The sequence below is a fragment of the Corvus brachyrhynchos genome, unplaced genomic scaffold (genome assembly GCF_000691975.1).
Source record: "Corvus brachyrhynchos isolate BGI_N302 unplaced genomic scaffold, ASM69197v1 scaffold69, whole genome shotgun sequence".
Lineage (NCBI taxonomy): Eukaryota > Metazoa > Chordata > Aves > Passeriformes > Corvidae > Corvus > Corvus brachyrhynchos.
The window spans coordinates 4304143-4323194 of record NW_008240228.1 but is presented as its reverse complement, the minus strand read 5'-3'; the positions used below and the strand labels follow the sequence as shown (position 1 = coordinate 4323194).

The 19052-nt window shown below is 38.6% G+C and overlaps 1 protein-coding gene and 1 long non-coding RNA gene across 2 annotated transcripts in view; both read left to right on the top strand.

The window, feature by feature from the left end:
• The first annotated feature begins 909 nt into the window (after positions 1 to 909).
• Positions 910 to 3049, top strand: LOC108449353. The gene is made up of 4 exons (XR_001865519.1): positions 910 to 1069; positions 2159 to 2203; positions 2549 to 2647; positions 2969 to 3049. It is a non-coding gene; the product is annotated as an uncharacterized LOC108449353 (long non-coding RNA).
• Positions 3050 to 3729: 680 nt separating this feature from the next.
• The window catches only part of LOC103623022 (protocadherin Fat 4), a 32076-nt gene continuing 16753 nt past the window's right edge, over positions 3730 to 19052 (top strand). The window contains exons 1-18 of the mRNA XM_017745261.1: positions 3730 to 3830; positions 4520 to 4636; positions 5704 to 5794; positions 6365 to 6474; positions 6699 to 6872; positions 7327 to 7455; positions 7718 to 7873; positions 8721 to 8901; positions 9876 to 10009; positions 11005 to 11949; positions 12934 to 13059; positions 13194 to 13451; positions 13752 to 13850; positions 13952 to 14124; positions 15064 to 15212; positions 16119 to 16426; positions 17040 to 17309; positions 18479 to 18616. Coding sequence (XP_017600750.1) covers positions 3768 to 3830; positions 4520 to 4636; positions 5704 to 5794; positions 6365 to 6474; positions 6699 to 6872; positions 7327 to 7455; positions 7718 to 7873; positions 8721 to 8901; positions 9876 to 10009; positions 11005 to 11949; positions 12934 to 13059; positions 13194 to 13451; positions 13752 to 13850; positions 13952 to 14124; positions 15064 to 15212; positions 16119 to 16426; positions 17040 to 17309; positions 18479 to 18616 — 3621 coding nt within the window. The 5' untranslated portion in view covers positions 3730 to 3767. The remainder of the gene's footprint in view (positions 3831 to 4519; positions 4637 to 5703; positions 5795 to 6364; positions 6475 to 6698; positions 6873 to 7326; positions 7456 to 7717; positions 7874 to 8720; positions 8902 to 9875; positions 10010 to 11004; positions 11950 to 12933; positions 13060 to 13193; positions 13452 to 13751; positions 13851 to 13951; positions 14125 to 15063; positions 15213 to 16118; positions 16427 to 17039; positions 17310 to 18478; positions 18617 to 19052) is intronic.

Below are 19052 nucleotides of genomic sequence, written 5' to 3'. Positions count from 1 at the left end.
ATGGGAAATATTTGGGCTGTTCAGGAAAGACTTCGGTAAAGAGACGGGATCATAGGTTTGCAATCCAGATAATGTCTTCCATGAGAAGATAAGTATGATTACATAAACACAAATGTCTTGACACGAGTAAGGTAACTTTATTTAATGAAGTTGGCAGTAACACCACGCTGGGTGGTTTAAAAGGATACATTTTAATGCAATTTCAAACAGATTTGGTGTTTAACCAAGCAAGTAGTACACTCACTACTGAAATGACAGTCAGTCTAACAGGAATCCTGATAATTACAAACAACAAGCCTTCATACTTTCAGGAGAATAGTTCCCGAATGCATGGTTGTAGAAAATCACGTAAGAATTGATTTGAAGGTTGCAGTGTTTTGTGTTTGTGTCCTGTACAAGCAGGAACACATTAAGGAAAAGGCCACACACTTTCCACCTGAATCCAGATTCACACTGGATTCTACTGCCTGACAGATTCAGCTGAAATATATGAAAGGCCCTTGTGTTTGGAAAATACTGAAACTCATCTCATGCAGCCTCTCGATGAGTTTGATTACACTGGCCGACTTCAATTACATTTTCACAGTAAATGTGGAGAAAAAAGTTGTGCAGCATAAAGCTATTTTCAAAAAAAAAGGTGCAAATTTAGGTGTAAATTATGTCAAGCTTTTTAATTCTGGGTATATTGTGTGCATATATTGGAAAAAGTGGCTTTATGTGGTTTTAAAAACACATCAGGACACTTGTGCAGGGTGACTTTAACAGATCATACAGTTTAGCTGAAAATGCCAGAATAATATAAAATGTAACCAAAGGTCACCAGTAATCAAGCTGTCAATACATAGAAAATGAACCCATGGATTTCTTTTCCATGAAGCAATCTAATTTGGTTACATTTTCTCTTACAGGTGATATAGAATGGATTACAGATATCCCACCCGATGTGAATCTGGAATTACGAGAGTTTGTATTCCCTGAACACAGGGGTTATGTAGATCTGGACTATCCTTCTGGATCTAGCAATGCAACTGTGAGGACTCTTAAGGCACTGGATGTTGAGGCTCTTGAGGTATTAGTTTTACTTCATATAAAGGCTAGGGATAAAGGTTTTCTTGACAAGTGAAAAAAATGCCATTAAGAGAATGGATTTTAATTGTTCATTCTCTCGCAATACAGGTCGGTATTTCAAAGAAGTGATTTGTCTGAATAGAATTCAGTATCTACCTTTCACTAATATCTGTTAAATGTCTTCAGTTTCCTATAACTAAACTTTCCTACTATCTGACAGCCAGACAGGTTCTTTCCTAGTCATGTATTGTACTGAGAGCTGTAAATATGCATTATGACACTTGCCTTTAAAGTCACCTCTCAGGAACATGAATTATTTCATCAAAGTGAGACTGAGCAGATACAACTTGGTAGAAGGTAATCCTTAATCATAAGCACTTCACACACATGGATTTATGGGCCTCTGTTGCTTGATGGACAAAAGGGTGGATCCTTCTTCCTAGGCAGTTCTTGCTCTGGAGCACTCCCAGGAATTTAGAAAGAAATATCAGTGTTTTTCCTGGCTGAATAGGCACATTTTTTTGCCTCTGAATATGAAAATGGTGTAGTACTGCAGAGTAAATAGAGACAATTTATTATACAAGTGCTACTTCGGAGTAGTACTGGATTTGTATTTTGGACACTGCTATCTCAGAGTAGCACTGTACTCAACAGACCTGGACCAGGCATATTGTAAAAAACATTGTTACAATCAATGTTTGTAATGGATGAAAAAGTACTTATGATTTTTTACATTTGCATTTCTCATTGGGATATTTCCCAAATGGATTAAAACACTTTTTATGCCTCTTGCACATGTTCTCCTCTATTCTCTGTCAACTTTTTGTTGGGGAGAGCAGTTAGGTACAGAGGGATGGTGGGATCTGGGCGGGTGGGTATCAGCAGTAGATGAATGGCAGTCAAATAAACTTTATAATATAGAGCAAAGTAATTACAGTGTGTTAATTTTAAGCAGAGTATTTTGGTACAGCACACCTGAGGATTCAAGTACTAGAAGAAATTTTGTATAATTTTGGCAAAAATTATCTTTGATAACAATATTATTAGTTCATTGATTATATTATTTATTGGCTTGTTCATTCAATTTTAGGGTAAAATGGTCTGGTATGCTGTTGTTTGCCAAAGGATTGGAGCAGTAAGTACAAACCACGCTTCATCAACTGCATTAATTGTCTAATCTAATGCAAATGATTATTTTCTGCAACACTATTTAATTGAAAGCTATGATGCAGGGAGTTCAGAGTACCTTGTAAAAGATGATTTGTTGAAATCTGCTGATTGAAAGAAGTGGTTTTGTTCACAGAAAACTAAGGTAAATTTTTAAAAGTTAATTTTAGGAATGGTAGTCTAATTCCCTCTATTCCCTAATTCTGAATGGTAGTTTAATGAAAGGGTGTCTCTTTGAGGATCTCATTTTATAAGAAATTAAATGTTAGCAGAATGCTGCCACCTCACTGTTGTCATTTCTTCTCCTGCAAAGACTGATGAGGTAGAGAATGGACGGAACGTAGAATTAATTGATGTAAATGACAACGCTCCAGAATTTCAACAAGCTAATTATAATGCTTCAGTATCAGAGGTGGGTTATGGCAAATGCTGATACTTTTTTCCTGGGATATTTTTAAATTACTTTTTGGGGAGGTTCTAATGTGACTACACTGAGATTAGTTCATTACATGCACCCTTATGGGACTTACCTGCTCCTTCCCGTGGGTGTGGAAAAGAAAGGCTGGGCTGCATGTACATCTGGGGGAGTGGGGTGATGGAGAAACGTTCCCAGCCAGAAATAGCAACGGGAAGTGATTTGCTAAGCAGGTAGCACAACTTTCCTGCCCCAAGTTAGGAAGGGTATGGGAAGGGGCTTATGACTGAGCATTTGATGATCTTTATTTCCTCTTAGGTAGCTGAAATCAATTCCACGGTTATAAAAGTGGAAGCTAAGGATAAGGACTTTTCACCAGAATTCAGCCTCCTTACCTACAGTCTGTGGGTGAGTGCCCTTTGTTAGTTGGGAACTGTGAACACCAGTTTGAATTTCATAGATCCATAGCCTGGGACCCGATCACAGCGTGCTCCCTTGCACTGTGAAGATGAAAAATCTGCAAAGCATCCAAGAGATCTTTTAAATCATACCACAGGATCAGCCTGGCATGCACTGAGGCCTGGATCTTGTTTCTTAACATTTGTGGAATGATTTATGGCACTCTTCAGCTACAGCTAAGGAGCTCAGTGGTCCTTTGTAGTAGCAGGAGGCAGAGCTGCTTCCCCTCTTTTTAAAGTTTATATTTGATTTGCTGTTGGTCTCCAGTCCTCAAGCCATTGAAGTAAGAGTATTTCAACTACATTTAGATATCTGCAGTGGAAATCTTCACATCTGAGCTTGCTGTCTCTGTCTATAGTTGGTGAAGGGAAGCTGATGCTATTCCCCTGTATGCCATAGGATAAGATAAATCAGATAGAAATTCTATTGGCACCGACAGGGGAGGCAATAGAATGTGTGGAGGAGGATCAGCCTTTTTCTTTCCATTGGTGGTCGTTGCGACATTCCTGCACCTTTATGAAAAATAGTCCAATAATAAAGGTGAAAAAAGAGAAAGGAGAATGTATTTCATCATCAATCTTATAAAATATTTGATTTATTCATTTAATAGGGCCCAAACTCTGATTACTTTTCTATAAGGGAAGGAGATGGAAACATCATGGTGCAAAAACCACTGGATTACAACGAGGTCAACTTTTTCAATTTAACAGTCCAAGCAAAGGTATGATACAAATTAAAAGAAGAATGAGACCCACAATAGTTCTACAATGATAGTTCCTTTGTTTTATAGCATCCCAGTTTGTACAAATTTACAACTTTGGGAGTTCCCAACCCAAAAGTTGTGTCTGCAACTTGGTTATACTGGAGACAAAGTAGCACATTCTTAATATTTGAGCCATTGTTTGTTTCCTCTCAAATACCAGCTCGAGTTTCTTTCTGTATTTCTCTAAGTATAAATATTGAACATATTCATTCTCCACTATTGTAACAAATATTATCACCTATTCATTCTGGCAGATCTCTCATATTTTTGCTGAGTCTTACCAGGTTTTTTTGTTTGTCTTTTTTGAGATTTGAAGATGTATTTGCCTTCATTTCCTTTTAGAACTAAAAAGAAGTAATTTTGCTAGGATTATTGTGGTATCTAGCAATTAGTACAGCTGTAGCAAATATTCTATTACTATATTCTACATTCCTGATAGAAAATGAGTAACTAAAGAAAGATTACCTGTTGATAGTTTTATTCCTAGAACTGGATTTCCAGAAATGGAGCAATCTGACAGGCTGAGTGTTCTCAGGTTAAAAGTGCTGCAAAATATATGTAATAATAATATTCTGCTGTATTTTCCACTGAGATACGGTTTTTTTCACAACACTGGTTCTTATTTTCATTTTTCCCTTGGGATGCAGGAAAAATTTGGAAACCAGAGTGACACTGCATCATTAATAATTCATGTGCAAGATTATGATACATTGAACCCCTATTTCAGTCAATCTGTGTACACTGGAAATATCAGTGAAAACCAGGTAAAAGCTCTTCACTGAATGCTGCTGTAAATAGGTTATCCCTATCCATAGTGCTTTTCTTCCAAGGATTCTTCCTCCTTGAGCGGCTTAAGATGGATGGAGCTGCTTTCCTTTGTGCTGATCAGTGAAAAAGATACCAGCTGTAGACCTCCAACTACCAGATAAGCAGGCCATGTATTAGATGAAGCATAGAATTTTCTGTGACAGAAACAGATTATTTTGTGTTTTGGGGAAAAAAAGAATTTAAAAAAAAAAAGAAAGAAAAGGCAAAAACCTCGATATTCCTGTTCTAACAGGGCTTTCTATGTAAAATTCAAAGGGCAACTGGCTGTCCATCAGTCCTGAAATTAATTGGTTTTAAGTAGTGTAATTCTTTCATACTGCACTACAATCAGGTAAGCAAAAACAAGGATCTGAATGGCAATCCGTGGTCTACATTACTTTTGTAACTTTTTTTTTCTATATAGAGTAGGGATTTCTTGGTGGAATGTATTTGTTTCACTCGGGTTTCTGTATGTATTAAGAAAAAACAGTAACAGTATAGTACTATCAGAGTAATCCACTAAAATTAAAAAGGTTGACTATTATCCCTATGTCATTATCTTCATGTTAACATATTTTAAACCACATTTAATTTTAGAGTTACACCTCTGGTGTCCCTTTTGTTAGAAGTTCATCTTTAATTCTAGAGAAAGGAATAATTTTAGCTCTTCTGAAACGTTTTTATCTTTTAAATTACTGTTTTTATTCGGCTGCAGTAGAGACACGTGTGTCCTCTTCTAGGAGAGGAATGGAACTGAAATATTCAATGTTCTTAACATAAATTCCATCTGTGACTGCAGCTTTATAATCTGGTGTTTCTTAAACACAGTGAATCCATCAAGTATCTTGGTCATAATTTTCCTCTCTGAAGCATATATGGCAAAGAAAGAACTTTTTCCTGATCACATTGATTAAATGCATGTTTCTTGTTTCTTTAGTCAAAACTGTGACTTGTCTCATGAAAGATTTTAAGTTAATGTGTGTTTTTTTTTATCAAGTTAATCAGGTTCATGCATGTTTTCTAGGTGGGTCCTCTGGCTATTCTCCCAGAGAAGATCTTGGCTCAAGATGGAGACAAAGGTATAAACGAAAGAATAATTTACAGCATCAAACTAGGTAAGAGCCTTTATTTTCTTCTAGACATTGACACAGTAATTTGTGATGATTCATTTACCTGTTACTGGAGATAATGATAAGGAAGTGCAGGGTTCATTCAGATGTCTTGAAGTGCACACAGCTTCACTGCAGTGCTGCTCCACGAGCTAAATCAGTCTAATCTCAGTCATTGTCACAGGGTTAAAGACTAAGGGCTAAAAGACTTACATATTCTTACCCTCCTTCCAATGAACAAAAATCAATTCCTGATTTCAAGTGTAAGCCAGTCTAGAGGCTTCAATTTGATCAAACAATTTCCATTCAGGACCATCTAGAGAGATAATTCCATCAAGAGCTTTTCCTCCTCCTGAAGGAATTGTCAAAAGTTTACTAAATGCTTAATTTGACATCCTTGAAGTGTGAGTGAATTTCCTAGGAATTGTTTTGAGGACAGAGTGTTTGAAAACCAGTCTTTTATGTGGAATGTCTGTTCCTTTTTGCTATGGCTGAGACGTTACCACTCATACAAACAGATGAACCTTACTGTTCTGGTTCATTCTCACAAACCCTTCCCAATTTGTTGCTTTTCAGTGAACCCCCCAGCCTATAACAACAGCTTTTCAATCAATGACACTGGAGTGTTGGAAGTCAAGACCTCAATTGACAGAGAAATATGTCCAAATCTTGTGGTGGGCATTCAGGTAGAGATTGTTTTGGCATTTTAGTCTCAATTTCAGAAAATTATATGTAAATCCCAGTTGCTGTTAATAGTATTTCTCATAATAATTGGTATCAAGGCTTCATCCTGCCATTTAAAAATCAAACTAAAGGAAAAAATAATTGTAAATATGCAGTTGCCACATCCTTGTGTTAAGCTGCTTGTTGTCAGGGCATGGAATTTACAGCTATAAACTCTGTTTTCTAGGCCGCTCAGCAAGACAAGCTTTTCAAAACAGCTGATGCACTAGTTCTGGTTACTATTGGAGATGAGAATGACAACGATCCAGTATTGTCACAAGCAAGTTACAATGTCTCACTTCCAGAAAATTCCCCAAATGGGATGGAAGTTCTTCAAATAACAGCTACTGACCAAGATGAGGTAAAAAGACAGTGTTTCTATGGCTGCTACAAGTACTGAAATATAATATAAAATGTGTTTGTGTTATACAGCTATTGTGAATAGAATTTTTTTTTTTTGACTACCTAAATATGCTTAAGCAAAGCAATCTTAATTTCACTTCTTTAAGGGGTAGAGCACTGCAGACAAAGAATAAATTTTGGCTGTCTTTGGAACTCTTCTGTTTTGCAAAAAGTCCCAAATCTCGAAGTGCAGAAGTGCAAAATGAACACAAAGCTGCAAGTTCTTCTCAGCCTGCATGTTATTTCTTCCATGTTGTTTGCTTCTCTCTCTTGTTTTAATTTTGGTTTTTTGGAACTGTAATCTCAGTTAAACAAGAAAATTTAACCTTCTCCATGAGGAAAAGAAGAAAGCATCCTAAGGGAGTAGCTGAGTGACTGATCTATTTGATAACAAATATCTTCCCTGTTTGCAGGGAGGCTTCCAGGGAACGCTCACTCTCACTCCAGATGACAGTCCCTTCCAGCTAAGTCCAGCTGGGATCCTAACTGTGAGGAACTCCATGCTGCTGGACAGGGAGAGAGTACCCTCTATTCACCTCCAGGTATTAAAAATAAGCCTGCTCCTTTCCAAGGTAACCCGAGCCAACAGGTGAGACCTGATCTGTCCTGGCAGGAGGCTGAATCTTGAATATGGAACAGCAGCTTAATTGAAGAATCAAATCCAGACTTTGACATCAAAGTTATCTGGAGGGAAATACCACTGCTGATACAGTTTACTCAGCTTGTAGTTCTCATTCATCCTTTTTACTACTTACAAAACATGCATTTGAACAACACAGTCTTTTCACTGCATCATTTTTGCAGGTCACTGCTAGAGATCATCTGCCACCTCAGAAAGTGGTGAACTCTCCTATCAACATAGTGCTGCTGGATGAAAATGACAACAGCCCAACCTTTAGAGACACACCATATAGACAAGATCTTTTCCTCAACATGACTGCAGGAATGGCCATTCTTCAGGTACTAGAAATACTAAGCAAAAATGACATTTTTGTGTTGAATGCATGCATGAGACCATGCTTAAACTTGTGTAGCAGTTCTGCTGAGTAGGGGATCTTTTTTGAACTCCTCTCAGCTCAGAAACAATCCACCTTTCATTTCAAAGCTATTGATATTCCATAATCACAGTGTCCTGGGTAATTTAATCATATCCCAGATCAGGGAATAAATTATAAAGGATTTTTATTCTGGTTCTGTGCACCAGCCTGAATTCCACAAATATATGACAGAAAATAAGATTCTGGAATTTAGTTGTTGTAAAATGTTTAATAAAAACTGAATGTTGTTAGAGTCCAGGAACTTAAATAATGGCACAACATCTTTGAAAGGCTGCTGAATGCTGGAGCATTGGGGATAATTTTTAAATACAATATACTTTTCCTAACATAGTAAACCAGTTAACCAAATAAAACAGGAAGTAGGAGTTGAGATCTATAGGGAGTCACTATCAAAGCTCATACCCAGATGTGCAGATTTCATGGCTCCTGGTGAAATGTCTTGAACAATCTGCCTCTAGTGCCTTTGGAATTGTTATGAAACCAGTTCTCTGAATACAACCTGGGTGTAATTCACATGAGCTCCACAGGAGCAGGATTTTGCTGGTGCTGCTGGAATGATATTGTCTGTGCATCCAAGAGCAAACTTTGGTACTGAGGTTTAACCCAGCAGTTCAATAAGAAGTGGGCAGTGAAAGGTACAACCAAATTTAACTGCAGCTATATTTACCTGATTTTTATGTATATCTAAAATGGGAGAAAATTTGATAAAGCACAGAAACTAGAGTAAAATTTTTTTTTTTTCCCTCCAGGTTGCTGCTGATGATCCGGATGATGGTATAAATGGAGAGATAAGCTTCATCTTAGCTGGTGGCAATGAAGATGGACACTTTCAATTGGATACATCCACAGGACAAATCAGTTTAAAAACAGTAATCCCATTAGGAATCAACGAGCTTAAGAAGTTTGTCTTGTGGATAACAGCTACTGATGGTAAGACAGGGTTTCAGTACCAGTCAACACAGCTATTCCTGGTGATGAGTTTTGGTTTTGTTTGGTTTCTTACTGGAAGGAATGCTGTCAAATAGGTTCACAGGCTTTGTTTGAATAATAGCATATATTTTATCTGCTCTTGTTTGTTGAAGATAAGAAGAAACTGTCTCATTTATCCAAAGAAATTGCTGCATCTCTGGTAAAACTGTTTCTGCTGGTGGTGTTATATCAAATCTGTTTTCTTTATGGCTGTGGGAAGAACATGTGAAATAACATATATATATATATATATATAATCACATCTTCCTTTAACTTACTGACTGCTGTTGCACAGCATAGGAAACAGAAATTCAGGCAGAAGTCAGAAATTTATAACTCACTCATTAGTTAATAAGGAGTAAAAGGAAAATAAAATGTGCTGAGTAATTTGGTCTTTATTTGCACATCCATGTGGGTAAACTGGGGATGCCAAATCCATTTTTAGGATGACCAGCATAAACAGCATTTCCTTAGCCACAGTTATGGGGGGTTTCTTTGATTTAAAAGAATAACAGAGAACTCGGTGAACATTCATGACCTGAATAAGGGCAGAAATAAATGTAACCTTGGAATGGCATCCCACTCCTGGTATAATGAGAATACAAAGTGGTTTTCAGCCTTGTGGTTTTTCCATTATTTGGTCAATATGAGCTCTGTGTCTTCAAATTTAGGGTCACGTGGATAAAATGGGTACTGGGGGGAAATATGGGTACAAAAGGGATTCCTCAGTCCATCCTTTGTCTGTGGTCTTGCTGAGGACCTCTGAGGCAGTACTATAACAGTAGCACTAAAGATTAAAAATTTTTAAAGAGGCAGTACTATAACAGTAGCACTAAAGATTAAAAATTTTTAAAAAGGCAGTACCGTAGAAGAGTGTATTTTTTCGGGGGAGTATTTTGTGCATCTGCTGGGAAATTGTTTCCTTTTGCTTGCAGGTGGGACAGTTCCAAGAAGTTCATCAGTGCCAGTAGAAATCTTTGCAGTTGGAGATTCCAGACCACGGTTTATTCAGAAAACATACAATGTGTCTGTGGAAGAAGAGCTGGTTGCTCCTGTTGAAATAGTACAAGTAAGAACTTTATCTCTATATAGGACAGGGCAGCTCTAAGAAAATCCTGTAATAGATGTGCTCTAAATATCCATACCTCCCTGAGCTATGGAGAACTAGATACTGTGTGCTCTACATAGCAAGCTTCACGTGCACTACTGAGTACATCCCTCAGATGAAGTTTATCACCAAGGTGGGTTTGTTTCCAGTTAAACCTTTGCAAACATTTAAACAGCATCAGCTACCATTTAACACTAAAAAGAAAACAAACCCAACCCCCCTAATTAAACAAAATGAACCCCAGAACTGCTTGAGAAAGTAAAGTTTTGTGCGTAGCCCTCTGTTGACTTTGGACACCCTCCAAAGGGTTTAGTGGCTCAAAGCTTGGGCTAGGCAATATTCCCTTATCTCTTGGTGATAAATCTAAAACCCTGTGACATGATATGAGAATCCGCACCAGAGAAAAGTCATAAAGGCATTTTCAAAGAAGGCCCTAGAACTTGCTCTTCATTTTGATCAAAAAATGCTCAGATAAGCGGAGCGCCAGAATGCACCGTAATAGCTCCTTCTTGGATGAAAGTCTGAACACACATGGGAGGCCTCATAGCAAAGCAGCGAGAATATAATGTGTTTTAGGGTTTTGATTTATAGACATCTTGAGTTAATTTTCCCCCTTTTTTCATATAAAGAAAGGCAGAACCAAAGGTTAAAGTTCAGTCTGTTATTTTATTATGTATTATATATATTCACATTTCAATAAAAGGCAGTCCTCTCTGCATTTTTCCTGAAGCTTGATTTTTACTTCTTTTAAAGAATCTGTGAAGTTAACAAGTATCTGAATGAAAATTCATTAAAAGAAGTAAAAAATCAAGACACAGTATCAACCATAAGTTGATACCAATCCACAATATCAACCATAAAACGAGTCTGGACATAGTTAAAACAGCCATTTTTTTTTCAGACAGTGGTTTATGTGTTTTAATTCATTTATTGATAATATGCTGTATCTTACACAGGTAGACTATGAGGCTTTAAATCCCCACATACCAGTTGAGTTTCGAGTGCTGACAGAATCTGCTTCATTTGCCATCGATGACAAGGGAATCATCTCAACAAAAACCAAACTGGACTACGAATCCCAGAGAAATTACACTTTCAATATTTCCTTGTCAGATGGAAGCACTACTGACTATGCCACGGCGTTTATCAGAGTTACAGATGTCAATGATAACAGCCCTGTGTTTGGTACAACCAACACCACCATTGCCATTCCGGAGAACGAGCCGGTGGGAACCAAGGTCACCAGCGTGTCAGCCACAGATGCAGATGAGGGCTTTAATGGATTAGTGGTTTTCTCTCTGAAGGGCGGAGAAGGAAAAATGGATATTGACAGCTCTGGATTCATTTTGCTGGAAAAGGTGCTGGACAGAGAAGAACAAGGCTTCTATAACTTAACAGTGATTGCCAGTGACCAAGGCCAACCCGTGAGATCTACAGCGCTCAACCTGACCATCGTCATCGATGATGTGAACGACAACGCCCCGGTCTTCTCATCGAGCAGGTATGAAGTGAACGTCCCTGAAGACCTAGAGCTGGGAAGTACCCTGCTGACACTGTCTGCTACTGATCGGGATGCTGGGCCCAACGCCCTCGTGACGTACCAAATTGTTGACCAGCAACCTCAAACCTCCTCCCCGGTGTTCCTTGTCAACCCAAGCACAGGCCAGCTCAGCCTGAACCAGCAGCTGGATTATGAAACTATAAATGAATTTGAAGTGAAAGTGGAGGCATCAGATGGAGGTCAGCCAAGTCTCAGCAATGAAACACTTGTAGTTCTTCACGTAGAAGATGTCAATGATAACCCACCAGAATTCAGTCAGGCAGCTTATGATGTGTTTGTGTTTGAAAACCATCAGAAGGGGAGTCCTGTCTACACATTCAGTGTTGCTGACAAGGACGAGGTAGGTACCAAATTAATCTCATCCTGATAAATCAAAATGACATGTTTTTTCTCTATTAATCTGCAAAAAAGCATAGTAGTGGATAGGCAAAAGGAGATTTCTTAAATGATTGGCGCTAAGTATGTTTTGGGTCATGAAAACTTTGTCTTGCTCTCTCTGGAGCCAGCAGTAAAACCTCCCTAACCAAGGAAGTTAAGACCTTGTACAAAATAGTTTACTGGCTAGATCAGAGAAGATGGGGAGAGATTCTCTCCCACTGTATATGTGACCCAGGACAGGAAGCGTTGTTTGCTTCTGTGCATGTGCATATGAGATGAATGCATCACAGCAGAGAGAGACAGATTTTTTTTTTTTTTAATTCTGTCTTATTGCTTCTTTTGTCAAAATAATAGTTTCTGATTGAATGTTGCTCGGTAAACTAAACTTGGTAAACTTACCTTTAGTCTCAGCTTAGACAGGAAATTTGTAACCCTGATAGAGTTGTTTCTTCTATAATAGGAAATTACAGAATTTCCCTCTGCTTTATAACAAGTGGTTTCTTTCTCCCCTCGTTTTATAAAGACATTTCACATGTAGCTGTGGCACTGGGGAGATGCTTTGGAGGAAGAGGTTTCTGATTTGCAACATTACTCTTGCTCATGTCAGTTTTAAAGCAGCATAAATGCTCAGTTCATACTCCACTGAACTCTGTTTTGGTGCCCTGTGCATCATGGGGATAAGTCTTGGAGAGCTTTTGGGAGAATGTGTAGGACCCAAATAGAGAAGCCCGCAAGTGCTTCCACATCCCCCAGTTCCTGTTTGCCAAAGAAACCTATTATTCCAATAGCTCAGGGTGCAGGATTTCATTTATTAAACCTGGCAAATCACTTGTACTTCTGTAATGAGAAATCTTATAAAAATGTCAGGTATTAGTATTAATAAGATTATTTTTTGAACTTAAATCTTAATAATTTTAAACTTACATGAACAATGTTTTCTTTTTAGGCTGGCTTTTCTCAGGGATACTTTATTCACAACAGCACTTCATTTACTGTGGATGTCCCTGGAACACTTTCATTAAGGAATGACACAGAACTGGACAGGGAGACTACATCTGGATTCACTTTACAAGTAAATTTGGAGAGAGACTTTGCAGCTTTGGCTCATCTCTACTTTGTTCCCTTGAATGCCTTTTTATATCTTTATGAGTGGTTGAAATGGCAATGTAGTCAACTACAATTCCATTTTTTTTCTTACTTTGTCAGGTATGGGCTGTTGATAATGTAATAAATGGGCTTAATTCAAGTGCCTTGTTCCACATCACTGTTCTGGATGTCAATGATAACAACCCTGAGTTTCAGAATCAGCCATACAGCTTTGAGGCTCTGGAAGGGGAATACAGGTTGGATAACCCCACTACAGTTGGACATGTGACTGCCACCGATGTGGATGAGGGAGAGAATGCACGAATTACTTACTACTTGTCAGCTGAGGATGGGGATAATCCATGCAGCATCCAGCAGGTAAGGGTTTGGGTATGCTGAAAGCAATATTTAGATACTGCTGTTCATGAAGTGACTTGGCATAGTAAGGTACATCAGGTGAAAAGGAGTAGGCAGTACCATTCTAGTACACATCCAGCACGTGCCCTGTAGGTTGGAAACACATGTTGATATTCAAAAACTAAGACGTTCCTGGTCAGGTGTTGCATGGAATGTGGAGTCCAAAGGAAAACAGATTATTTCAATCCCTCGTCCCTTTTGAGAATTCAGTGTACAAGAGTTCTCAAAATGATCTGTGCATTGAACCACTGCCTTCTCTAGGATGGAACCATTGTGGTTACTGGCTCTGTAGACCGAGAAAGTAAAGACATGTATGAGCTGCTCCTGGTGGCATCTGATAATGGAGTGCCTCCAAGGCAGGTAAGGAGTAGCAAGTTATGCTTTATCTGAACTCCCTTTCATTTGTACTCTTAAGTGCCTGTGCATTTTCTAACTCATGTTTTTCTCCTGTCACACCCCAGAACTTCACACACGTCAGCATCCAGGTGTTAGATGTGAATGACAACGCTCCTCAGTTCACAAGGGCACAGTACTCAGCCAGTGTCCATGTGGCAACAGCAAAGGAAGGGGAGTTTGTCCTGTCAGTGTCTGCCACTGACCTCGACCTTGGGAACAACGCTGTCATTTCATACAGGTACATTTCTGTGAGGTTAATAAGTACCTGTTGGAAGAGAAACAGAGAGGTATTTTTATTGATCTTAAGAAGGATAAGATCTCTTCAAAAATATTTTACAAGCGCTATAATCAGTTATGATTTCTATGCTTAGGAAGAATTACAGTCATTACTGGGTGTTTTAGAGCTTATCAAATCATGATGATGTCATAAGAGAAGGCACGACCAAATGATAAACTGGCAACAAAAACCCACAGCCAAGATTTGTTTGAAATTCTGAAATTCTGAATAATACATTGGAGTTTCTGGGTAGGAAGTAAATGAATCTCTGACTCTGTGCATATCTTCTGCTTGCTGGGAGGAGGAGATAAGAAATTAACTTCTTTAATGCACTGTGCTTAGAAAAACCAGTGGAGAAAGAGATTTCTATGAGCCCTAAATCTTGGAAAATACCAGGATACCTTGAGGTGAAAAGCATCGATTGAGAAGGACAGGCTAATGAGCAGTAAACTTGTGGACGTTTAAAGCTACTGCCTTGAAAGAGGTTCTTTCTAACTATGAGATGGCATTCTGCCTAAAACACATTACTTGTGAGCAATCCAGTTATCTGTGAGAGTTCAGAGAACACCAGGAATTAGCAGGCCTTCAGATCAACGTCACTTGGGTTTCTCCTGCTGCTGAATATGCAGCTGAGTGTGCAAGATCTGCCTTCTCCTAGTGGGGACATCAAAGCCTTGGGGTATATGGGAACTGAAGGCATGAATGCTGTACATTTTCATGATGGAAGACCTACTTGGAAGTAAAAGGCCAATATATTTTAGGCTAAAGACAGCAATTAAAAGCTGCTCTTTACAAATAGGCAAACATTGTCTGTTGAGTGCTCCTTACAGAGGTAGCACTAAGTAGATGGCACTTCCAAGGACATTAATATGAATGCTCTCCTGGTTGCTCTTTAATCAGCCTCATGAACCATTCTGATGATTTCCGTATAAATGATGGCACTGGAGAAATCACCCTCAGCAGCAACCTGGACCACATCACAGCTGACACAGTTGTTACACTGACAGTTGTTGCTACTGATCATGGAGTTCCTCAGCTTGCCTCAAGTGGTAAACCACCTTTTACCCTTTTTTCTTTCTTTTCCCACATAAACATAACCCCTGCACACATTTAAATTTGAAATTAATCCCATTGCTGTCAAGTCAAACTGAATTTAGGGAAAAAAGACATGTTACATTTCAACAATGATGAATTCTTGCTCTTTGCCTTTTGATCTCCTCCAGGCCAATCATATTAACAGAAAACTTGGTTTTAGTAACCCTGGTTAGAATTTTTTTTTTTTTTAATTCATTTATTGCAGTTGTACTTATGGTACAAAAACCAGGACTCCATAGTTGTAGTCACTCCTAAAAGCTGTATTAAAATAATATTGATGACGTGTTTCTCTCTCAGTTTGTTCAGCTTTAAACAAACAGAAGCTGGCAAATCACCCTCAACTGAGTTTCTGTTCTTTCAAAAAATATTCAATCACGTAGTATTTTTTGTAACTTTTTCATGTGTTTTTTGGAGGTTAACTTTGATTTATTGTGAACAGGAGAAACAACTGATTTTCTTAAAATAGGACGAGTGGTCACAGCAGAAATTGTACTAGTGGGTTTATGTACATCCCTCCTCTCTTTTTACAAAGCAATTAAGGGTCAGATTTTTTAGGCATGTGAAGCACCTGCACATCCCATTAGCTTCAGATTGGTGATCCTTGCTCTCCTGTCACATTGAAGCAACACTTCTGTCATCAGGGAAGTGAGGTTATTCTGGAAAACCAATTAGGTATAAAAAGCATCACGTTTTGTGTTACATATTAATCTTTATTTCTATTGAGTCCTTTTTTCTTATCATTCCTCTTTCCTGTTGATATTTTCTATCATTTTCTACTGGTTCCTCAAGAGCTTAAGGAAACAGAGCATAGATCATGATGATTTTAGCAGTGACTTCACTATTTTAATTTCTTTCTTCAGTCTCTGTTACTCTCTACTTGCTGGTAAATGACACCAGCTTTGGACTGATTTTTGAGAGCTCCAGCTACGAGTTCAGCATTGAGGAAAACAAACCCTCAGGGACTGCAGTGGGCTCTGTGAAAGCTCTGACTGGAAGCATAGCTGTGCAAGTTGGGTACTCCCTGAAATCCCACTGGGACAAGTTCTCCATCAGTGACCAAGGAGACATCGTGGCTCTTGCCAGGCTGGATCGGGAAGAAGGAGACCTGTACAGCATCCTTGTGGAAGCTGTGGATTCTCTGGTGCCACCCAATACAGCTGTTGCTTTGGTATGGTAGATGTATTTCAAAATAGTTTTTATCAAGGAATATGAAATATCTTTTAAAAATATTACCAATCAAAAGTGTCTGCTGTCATGCAAATGTGAAGCTTTGAGAGCCTTCTATTTCATTTCCCATTTCTTATATCCTGAGGAGATATTACCATCTGGGGATATTATCAACTTCACAGATTGTGTCACTCCCTGAGAGTTCCTTGTGAACAGTCCATAGCCAGAGAAACTTATTAACACCAAAACTGGTTCTGTGCATAGTTCTGTCAAATGCATGAGGTAGATGAGCCAAAAAGCCCCAGGTTATTAGTTCTGCTCATCTCTTCCAGTTAGAGTGTGCTATCTCACATATATGTTATCTTGCAGCTGAGAACAAAAAAACATTCAAATTGCAGAGGCTGTGAAAGTGCTCAGATGCTGAAAAATGCTGAAGTTGTTATGTATCCCTTTGGGTTTTGTTCCTTGGTTTTTGTTTTTTTTTTTTTTCTCTATGGGCTTCCCTGGACTAAAATGAATCAAAATTCTCCTTTGGACACTATTTCTACAGCTCAAACTTGTGTCTCTTTTCCCTTTTGTTTCCTTTTTTTTTTTTTTTTTTTTTTTGAATATAGGTAACTGTGAGAGTTGAAGACGTCAATGACAACCCTCCAGTCTTCTCACCATGGATCCAAACTAATTTATCAGCTCCTGAGAATACACCTGATCTAGACTTGGGCACATTTTCTGCTACTGATCTGGATATAGGAGATAATGCACTTGTAAGCTACTCTCTGCAAGATGATTTTGCTGGAACGTTCCATATTAACAGTTCTACTGGCAAGCTGGTGACAAAAAAATCCTTAGACAGAGAAGTGATGGCCAGTTATGAATTGAAAATAATGGTAAGTTGGCAAATTTGATGCAAATTCATGGAATTCTCAACATTAAAAAAAGAGAAAATACTGAATCATCACAAGAAAGCCACTTAATCTTAGAGAATTCCATTAGAATTCATGAATGAATTTTGAGTGTTCCTTATGTTTTGTATGCAGAGCTCTGTTTTCTGCTCTGTAAATTGATATTAGTGAATAAATGACTTATGAACCCTAAATTTTAAAGGTCACAGTCACACAGCAGCTGACTGTGACATCTGCAAAGCTTTCCTGGGTCCATTTTAGACCATACAGCTGCCTTGCCAATCCATGTTATTTGTCCCTTTCCCCTGTGTTTTTCATTTTCCAAAATATATCTCCTTAGATCTTTTTAAAAAGTACCTGAAATGAGATTTTTCAAGTAAAAAAAAAAAAAAAAAAAGAAAGAAAAAGCATAAACTTTCATTCAATATCCATGAGGGTATCTATTTATTCCAGCTGATTTTATTGATTTTTACTGCTACTAATCAGATCAATTATTGTGCATACAAAGAAGTGTTCCAGCACTGGCCATCAAGTACAAATATATTTGAAGGACATTTTTACAGCTCAAAGAACTTGCAGAAGATATAGAGGAAACATACTAAAAATAGAGCAGTGTCTTCTGAAAAATTTCAAGTTAATAAAAGTGGACACTTTTCAAGACAAATTGAAAATCTGTGTATGTACCTACAGATTAGAATTTTCTATGGCAGATGTTTGTGCAGTGTAAAACTGACTGTGAATTTGCTACATACTGGATGCTCTTCACAACTTGCTTTGTAGGCACTTTAAACCCTCAAAATGCAAGGGATTTCCTCATTCTTTTAACTGCCACAGCACAGACATCTGTACATAGCAGTTTTGTGTTGATTAGTGCCACATCTGATCACGTGACATGTTTGATCTGCATCCAGGCTCGAGCTTTTGATTAATTGTTAATGAAATGAGGCAGAGCATGTGATGGGGTGAGGATACCAGCTGCAGGAAGATGTGGCAACTAATCAAGTACAGGGCTAGAGAAGTGTCACTGGGGGATAACTGGTCTAGCAGAAAGACTTCAGAGGCAAAAGTTCACAGTTTTTGGAGCAAAATTGAACTGGCAAAGTAAGCTTGTGTGAAAGCAGTGCTGTTTTTAATGACAAGTTGTTCCTTCACAGGCCACTGATTCTGGCAAACCACCACAATCTGCAAGCTTAGTTCTGAGCATTGCTGTGGAAGATATGAATGACAACCCACCGGTGTTCCCCCAGAAATCCTACTCCGTGACTGTGAGGGAGAACGAGCCTCCGCACGTGGTGTGTGGCACTAAGAGTAAACAGCCTGCTGTGCACTTGTTCTCTCTCTGGGCACTTGGAAGGGGCAGTGATCTCTCATGGCTGTGCACTGGTGAAGGTTGCTTTGTACTTTGTGGGGCCTGTAAAATCACACAGCACATTTGCTTTGTATGACAGTGGAGTACCTGTCCCACTGATTCTTCCTAAAGCTCTCACAAAGAGTGAGAGCTGCTCCCCCTTTCCCTCCTGTCCCCAGCAGCGATGCCACACTGAACAGATGGAGTTTCCACAAGATCTATGGGCAACATATTTTAAAGATGTTCAGTGCTGTAGGTGTTGTGCATATATCCAGCATCCCTCTTAAACTTTTCTGTACTAGAATCATGGAATAGTTTGGATTGGAAGGGACCTTAAAGATCATCTTGTTCCCGACCCTCCAGCCATGGACAAGGACACC